Source organism: Malus domestica, chromosome 09 (genome assembly GCF_042453785.1).
Source record: "Malus domestica chromosome 09, GDT2T_hap1".
In the NCBI taxonomy this organism is placed as follows: Eukaryota; Viridiplantae; Streptophyta; class Magnoliopsida; order Rosales; family Rosaceae; genus Malus; species Malus domestica.
Genome location: NC_091669.1, coordinates 19290707 through 19298560, shown reverse-complemented (window position 1 = coordinate 19298560; position 7854 = coordinate 19290707). Strand labels below are relative to the sequence as shown.

The 7854-nt window shown below is 36.8% G+C and overlaps 2 protein-coding genes and 1 non-coding gene across 3 annotated transcripts; 1 reads left to right on the top strand and 2 right to left on the bottom strand.

Annotated features, from left to right (window-relative positions):
- Positions 1-3164: 3164 nt before the first annotated feature.
- On the top strand, positions 3165-5290 carry LOC103411652 (aquaporin TIP2-1). The gene is made up of 3 exons (XM_008382678.4): positions 3165-3484; positions 3887-4137; positions 4675-5290. Exons 1-3 carry the CDS (start codon positions 3358-3360, stop codon positions 5041-5043), a joined length of 747 nt encoding a protein of 248 aa, XP_008380900.3. The 5' UTR covers positions 3165-3357; the 3' UTR covers positions 5044-5290.
- A 606-nt stretch (positions 5291-5896) lies between these two features.
- Positions 5897-7575, bottom strand: LOC103443783 (photosynthetic NDH subunit of subcomplex B 3, chloroplastic). The gene is made up of 6 exons (XM_008382680.4): positions 7183-7575; positions 6966-7076; positions 6816-6872; positions 6589-6651; positions 6400-6462; positions 5897-6171 (listed from the first exon to the last, which is right to left on the bottom strand). Exons 1-6 carry the CDS (start codon positions 7480-7482, stop codon positions 6088-6090), a joined length of 678 nt encoding a protein of 225 aa, XP_008380902.1. The 5' UTR covers positions 7483-7575; the 3' UTR covers positions 5897-6087.
- A 205-nt stretch (positions 7576-7780) lies between these two features.
- Positions 7781-7854, bottom strand: TRNAN-GUU (transfer RNA asparagine (anticodon GUU)). The gene has a single exon. It is a non-coding gene; the product is annotated as a tRNA-Asn (tRNA).

Sequence of the window (7854 nt, the reverse complement as noted above, 5' to 3'; positions counted from 1 at the left end):
TGTGGGAAGTGGGTGATTGAACATTAAGATTCATGTGTTTTCTACTTCCCCAGAAGTCTTCGACAGAATGCCCATAATTTCCGCAAAGCTGAGTGTGCGTGTGACAGGTGCTGACAAGGCTGGAAAAGTAGGTGCCTCTTCGATTTCTGAGATCGGCCCTCATGGTCTCTGGGGAGCCCAGCTTTTGAGAAAGCGAGCGCCTCTTCGATTTCTGAGATCGGTCTTCGTGGTCTTTGAGCAGCCCAACTTTTGAGAAAGCAAACGCCTCTTCGATTTCTGAGATCAACCCTCGTGATCTCTAAGCAGCCCAACTTTTGAGAAAGCAAACGCCTCTTCGATTTCTGAGCAGGCGCCTCTTCGATTTCTGAAGCTCCGTCGAGTGCAGATTTTTATAGGGGCTGACATTAAGTTCCAAAGCACACTTGAATCTCCACCAGTAGAAGCTTCATTCTTGCACTTCTAAGATCTTGATTTGTCTGACCTCTTCTCTCTTCAACACCTTTGAAAATGTCTGGCCCCTCCGACCGTCGTTTTGACTTGAACCTTGTTGAAGAAGCAACCCCGCCTTCTCCAGACAACATATGGCGCCCATCCTTCGTCTCCCCTACTGGTCCTCTTACCGTTGGGGATTCCGTGATGAAGAATGATATGACCGCTGCGGTGGTGGCCAGGAACCTTCTCACTCCCAAAGATAACAGACTACTTTCCAAACGGTCTGATGAGTTAGCTGTTAAGGATTCGCTGGCTCTCAGTGTTCAGTGTGCAGGTTCTGTGTCTAATATGGCCCAACGCCTATTTGCTCGAACCCGCCAAGTTGAATCATTGGCGGCTGAAGTGATGAGTCTCAAACAGGAGATTAGAGGGCTCAAGCATGAGAATAAACAGTTGCACCGGCTCGCACATGACTATGCTACAAACATGAAGAGGAAGCTTGACCAGATGAAGGAAACTGATGGTCAGGTTTTACTTGATCATCAGAGATTTGTGGGTTTGTTCCAAAGGCATTTATTGCCTTCGTCTTCTGGGGCTGTACCGCGTAATGAAGCTCCGAATGATCAACCTCTGATGCCTCCTCCTTCTAGGGTTCTGTCCAGTACTGAGGCTCCAAATGATCCCCCTCCAGTGCCTTCTCTTTCTGGGGCTCTACCGACTGCTGAGATTTCTCCTAAGCAACCTTTGTGAAGGCTCCCTCTTGTGTGTTTATTTTGACTCATGTATATGTACATATTTGTAGCTTATCGGGGATATCAATAAATAAGCTTTCCTTCATTTCAACGTATTGTGTTAAATACACCAAAGCCTTCTTCGCTAAGTTCTTTGAAGAATGAATTGAATTGAAGAATATCAAATTACAAAAATTATCAAAGGGTGTGTGAGAAGTAAAAAGTGGTGTGTGGATAGCAGCACCTTATATAAAATAGGATAGTCCTATTCACATACCCTTTTTTACATCTTACACATCCTTGTTAATTTTTGTAATTGATTTTATACAATTCATGCGATCTAACCATCGAAAAAAATGTGAGAAGTGTGTGAGACATAAAAATAGGTGTATGAATCACACTACTCCATATAATATTCCCCAACCTTATCCAGATAGATGCAGTAGTTCATTATAATTAGTAAGTTCAAAATTTCTCAGCATTTAATCTGACAATTGATATCTAGGCCAGCAATTTACTAAATAGTTGTAAGAGCAAAACTCAAGTGCGACTATATTTTTTTTGTTTCTGCTTCGCTCTTCCCTTCATTAGAAGAGCGTAGAAGAGATAAGCAGCAAGAAAATACGTCTCAAGTTATCAGCAAAAATCTTCCCCAATATCTTTCACCCGTAACTCTCTTCAGTCTCTCCGAGAGTACAAGGATCCATTGAGGATTTCCAAAAGCCCACCTTAGGTTACCACAAAAAAGGGGATAAAAATAAAAAAGACAATGAATAATTTTTTCTTTTTGAAAAACTTTTATCTCAGCCACTCAGTACTACGATTCACAAATTCAAGAGAAAGGGTCTGGGAAGGGGCAAAGCCATGAGAGACACAAGGTCGAAGAAAGACTTTCACATCCAAAGCCAATTCCGGAAGCAGCAGAAATTGCCTTCTTCTTTGCTGCTACAGCAGAACCCTTAAAATCAGAAGAAACTTCTGTGGTATTCCTCTTCACTTGAAAGTGAGAGGTGTTAAGTTTGAATCTCGTAGATGACGAATTTAATACCAAATTAGGCTGTCCATTTTATGACTTAACCGAACTCCCCCTCATCTTAAAATAAAAATATCGATGTACTAAAAAAAAAACTTTTATCTCCAAAATTAAACCAGTGAATAGGATAGGAGTAGGACAAACACCTTGAGATTCCTCTCTATCCTCCAATGAGGCAGCCAATTATTCACAATCTAATTAAAAACTAAAATACAAGTTAAATGATCCAAATATCTCCATAATGTAATCCTCTCTACCCATTTTTCAAACCTTACAAACCCTAATTGCCTATTTTTGAAATGAGATTCTCTTCGGATTTTCTTTGTGAGGATATTGGAGATTCTTAAATCGTATCAGTTTATCGTACATTGTGTAGTCAATTTTCGTCAAGTATAGTTATATATAATTTTAAATAAAAATATTTAAAATAATTTCTAATCGCACGATGTACGATAAACAAATATGATTTCAGGATTTTCAAGATTCTCATAAAATGAATCCGAAAAAGATCCACATTCTCATGAAACATGGTGGGTGCTGTGGCCCAATGTTTGTCCTGCCGTCCATCATTTCCTCTTATATATCATTATTATTATTATTATTTTTTTCGGAGAACTATCAATATTTTCCTTGACCACCAAAGTCACACACTTTTTCTTTAGATATAATTTCTACACCCGTTTTAATTTCCAACACACTGTTTTTTATTTCAGTCATTATATGAAATAAATATAATAAAAACAACAAACTAATTAAATATGAAAAGATAAACAAGTGGGTTTAGCATTTTCCTATTTTTTTTCTCCATTAGACAGAAGAATAGTTGGTCACATGGTAGAGTCATTGATGTGCTTCCAGACACATCTATTAAAGCATGTTAGTGACAGCTAGGACTGCCAAAGAGATTTGATTGGATGTCCATTGCACGGACATGGTTTGGCTCTACTCTCTCGGATATTCCTTTCTATCTTCTGAACATATCAAACATTTGCTGTGCAGCTCATGGACTCATAGAATTTAATAAACCTTAAATATTTATGGGTTTAACTTGTTGTCTTGTCACTATATATACGTGACCTTGGCTACCTTTCTTTCTACAACCTTATATCCTCTCCTCCTTCGCATTCTTCAGTAGTAGCAAAGTGTTCCAATTTTCGAAAGATGGCCGGAATAGCATTTGGGAGATGTGACGATTCTTTCAGTTTGGGGTCCTTGAAGGCCTACCTTGCTGAGTTCATCTCAACTTTGCTATTTGTTTTTGCAGGAGTTGGTTCAGCCATAGCTTACAGTAATTTGTTTGCACTAATTACAGCTATTTTTTCTTATTTATTCTTTTTATCAACTGCATCATCAGCTAGCTAGCCTTTTAAACTATCAAAATGATACGACAAATTCACGACTAACTTGAGTTATGATTAAAATAGGCATGAGTTTGATTTCATCCAACGTGGTTGAAAAAAAAAAATCCATTCTAAGTGATTTTTGCAAACAGTTTTTCTCAACTTGAACAACAGGCTCCTGTTTAACTTTTGTACTAAATAAATTAAAGGAGAACTAAAAAATAGAAGTAAACAAAAGTATGCAAAAGCTGAAAAAAAAAAAGTGGGCGAAAATCATTTATATAAACCCTAGCAGTTGATTTGTTGATTTTTCTATTTTAAGAATTTGGGATTTCGTTTTGTGTGTACAGACAAGTTGACATCCGATGCTGCACTTGATCCTGCTGGGTTAGTGGCCATTGCCATTGCCCATGGCTTTGCTCTCTTTGTTGCAGTTTCAATTGGGGCCAACATCTCTGGAGGCCATGTAAACCCAGCTGTCACATTCGGATTGGCTCTTGGTGGACAAATCACCATCCTCACTGGCATCTTCTACTGGGCTGCCCAGCTTCTTGGTGCCATTGTTGCAGCCTTTATCCTCAAGTTCGTCACTGGAGGCTTGGTAAGATATTTTTCAACGTACCGAATGCAATGACAGTTTTGTCCATCTTAAACAAAGAATTCATGCACAAAACAAGGGACAATTATGTTATTTTGGTGTTATTAATTTAACAGAGAGTCTAGTATTATGGAGGTCAAGGCTTAATTGGTTGTGTTGACATTCGTGCTAGATCACTTACTTAGTATGGCAGTCAGAGTTTGGTTCTCCCCTTTTTCATCTCTAGATGAAGAAACGGATTTAATTGGTTGTCAATAACTTTTCTAGTTTATGTAATGAACACTGCTAGAACACTAAAGTTACACAAACTAATGTTGATTGGTTCAAATCTAGTGCACTTTAAAATTTATTTATAACAAGTGTATGGTTAGTAATCAATTTGATAAATCTAGTATCGCCGTTATTGTTTTGAAAAAGATAGTTGAACTCCAATTATAAAATATTTTGATAGTTTACATATACAAAGGTACATTGAATTGTTTAAATTTTTGTGGAATTTATGGCAACTTGCAACTAACTATGAAATACATTAAATTTCAGACAATCCCCACCCACAGTCTAGCTGCCGGAGTTGGAGTCATTGAAGGAGTAGTCTTTGAGATCATCATCACCTTTGCATTGGTTTACACTGTCTATGCAACAGCAGCTGACCCCAAGAAGGGCTCATTGGGCACCATTGCCCCCATCGCCATTGGTTTCATAGTTGGGGCTAACATCTTGGCTGCAGGACCATTCTCCGGTGGATCAATGAACCCGGCCCGCTCTTTTGGTCCTGCCGTTGCTAGCGGTGACTTCCACAACAACTGGATCTACTGGGTTGGACCCCTCGTTGGTGGTGGACTTGCTGGCCTTGTTTATGGAAACCTATTTATGTACAGAGAACATGAACCCTTAGTAAGCGAGTACTGATTAATTTGATTGAGATTTGAGCATCGTTGCAAATGTCTTCCAATGTATCCTTTGTAATAACAGCAGGAGGAAGAGCAATTGTTTTTGTTCTTTACTTCTTTTTGTCTTCAAGTTTTCAATTATTTATTCTCACTTTCTCAGCTTGGAACCTCCATTTTCTTGTGCTGTTTGTAAAGCCCTTTTGTAGGTCACTTTTTCTTTGTGAAAAAATGAATGAAGTTGTTGAAGCACAGCTAATTTTTCTTAATTTTGGAGAAGGAGAAATTTCAGTAGATTCCTAACAATACAACTGATGAGCTTATGTGTACATATGCATATTGAGTTTATAGAAATGTATTGTTCGACTGAGGAACAAATGTTCTGTCAATACGGCTTGAGAGTAGAAACATAATATCGAGGCATGTTCATTCTTTCTTGGCAATAGTTTCCTAAATTGTATAACCATATAGAATTTAGAGAATTGGATATTATGACTGACTATAATACTTATAAGTAATCACTTCTTGACGGTCAAATATTATTAATGTCAATATATATGTTTAATACAATCATCATCTGACCGTCAAGATGGTAATTTTATTAAATACATGTAAGTATTGTAACTAAATTATTATTTTATAGCAAGTCAGTGAGTATAAGTAAGGTATATGATTTACAAGAATATAAAAACAATTAAAAGATGTAATGTTAACCTAATCCCTAAGAGGTAACGAAATCTTTATCGGATTTCTCTATATCTAACACATATCAACGCATAATATAAATTGAGATCCATATATATATGTGTTTTTTTTTTGTTTGACACATGATCCAAGTTATGACAAAACTCAAATAAGAAGTTAACATGTTCCTATAGCAAATTAAAGCATTATTTACTGGGGACAAGTGGACAACAGCTATACTGAAGAAATAATTTTATCCTGTAATAACTAATTACACTGATGATGCATTTCCATTCAAATAAATTCTCTATAATTTTAAACTGGATTATTTTTTATTTTTTTATTTTTTTTGTTGAAATTTACAATGGTAGGCAAAAATGTCTTATGAAGACTGTGAATGGTCTACTAGGACTTCTTCGTATTTCCATTCATGTGCTTTCCATTCTGGCAGCTGTTGGACAACAACCTGAAATTAATCCAATCAGAAAACAATTACTAAAACATTTTGTCTTATTATTTGTTAAAACATGCATGTTTTATACACAAGCAATAGTCTAAACTACTTTAGTATACCGAAAGAAAGATCCGATTCCAAACTCAATGCAAGTGTACGAGCAGACTATCCTAGTATCCTAACTCATATTTGCAACTTTTTCAAAACATAAAAGAATAGTGAACGAGAGAAACCACAAACCAGCCCTCTGGAGTCAGGTTTCCCAACTGTGGTTTGGCAAGCAAGTCTCCAATTTTTTGGTTTCTGCAAGAATCCATTAATCAACAGGAATGTCAGCCTTTTTAAATCACCACCTCCCAAAATTACATTGGCTTAAGTTTAATTAATTAGTGATTTAAGTGATCTACTTAACTAGAAACAGTATGATACCTTTTTAAGATGTTCCTTTTCTTTGTCTGTGCGAGGGGTTAACAGCTCTTTTCCTTGAACAATCTAGCAGCAAAATAGAACAAAATTGAAACGAAAATTCTGTATTAATTAATAATAACAAGAAATTTATGCTCTCTCAGTGAGGCATATATTTGTTTAAAATTTTCAAATATATCACATGCTATATAAAAAAAGTAGGAGAATTAAAGAAATTGTAAAATTATCACCTCCACCATACATGTCCCGCAGGTTCCTCCTCCAGCACAATTCAACAGAACTCTACCCTGAACATTTACATACAACACAAACTTCATTATTTTTTTTAAGAAAAAAAAAATTAATAAGAATAATAAGAATTAAGTGGGAGGCATACTTACGTATGGTCCATACAAATCGATATTTGAATCCAGCATTATATTCCTAAGTTTCTGCCCTCCACAGGCTTGACGAAGATGCACATCTGGTGTCTGGTCAGGAAGTAAAACCGACTGAAAACAACAAAATACACAATTAAACAAAATACCCCAAAACAAAGTTTTAAGTGATGGGACTTCCTGCACAGAGAATTTCTATTGACATTTATATGTAGCTTACATTAACGAATGCGAAATCCACGGAAGGGGATTGCTGGGGTTGAACGGCTTCGGATTGGCTCTCTTGGGATGTGCTAATTGCTCTAATTTTTGCTCTGGAGAAACTGATGAGCGGCTTGGAAGGTCTGAGAGTTGAATGGGAGCTGGTAATGTTGGAGTTGATCAAGTTAAATGGGAGGAAGCAAAAAGATGAACCACAAGAGCTCAGTTGGAGAGTAACCATTTTTGATATATTTTGAATTGATAAAAGTTGTGGAGTGTTAATGCTGGTTGAATGAATTGGATGGATGATTTGTATCATTGTATGGGGTTTAGGTTGGTTTGTAGCATCATGTGTGGTGGATCATGCTAATTACCTTATCTGATCGAAATTTAAGTTGGGTTGGGGCGGACCAGCATGGACTAGAAGTCTAGACCCCAATTAAAATTGAAATTCACATTCTGACCCAACAAAAAAACAATTCACATTCTGACCCAGCAAAAAAAAAAAAAAAACTAGAAGTCTAGACCCCAATTAAAATTGAAATTCACATTCTGACCCAACAAAACAAAAATTCACATTCTGACCCAGCAATAAAAAAAAAAAAAGAAAAAAAAAGCGCTAGAAGGAGGGTTCGAACCTCCGACCTTGTGGTTAACAGCCACACGCTCTAACCAGCTGAGCTATTCCAGC

What these genes read in the sequence shown, in the direction of transcription:
- LOC103443783 (XM_008382680.4), bottom strand. Translation starts at nt 7,482, where the DNA reads ATGATACAAATCATCCATCCAATTCATTCAACCAGCATTAACACTCCA. An exon ending in TCGATTTGTATGGACCATAC is followed by an intron (nt 6,873 to 6,965) that starts GTAAGTATGCCT and finishes GTAAATGTTCAG; the next exon opens with GGTAGAGTTCTGTTGAATTG. An exon ending in AAAAGGAACATCTTAAAAAG is followed by an intron (nt 6,463 to 6,588) that starts GTATCATACTGT and finishes GGATTCTTGCAG; the next exon opens with AAACCAAAAAATTGGAGACT.
- LOC103411652 (XM_008382678.4), top strand. Translation starts at nt 3,358, where the DNA reads ATGGCCGGAATAGCATTTGGGAGATGTGACGATTCTTTCAGTTTGGGG. An exon ending in TGGTTCAGCCATAGCTTACA is followed by an intron (nt 3,485 to 3,886) that starts GTAATTTGTTTG and finishes TTGTGTGTACAG; the next exon opens with ACAAGTTGACATCCGATGCT. An exon ending in AGTTCGTCACTGGAGGCTTG is followed by an intron (nt 4,138 to 4,674) that starts GTAAGATATTTT and finishes ATTAAATTTCAG; the next exon opens with ACAATCCCCACCCACAGTCT.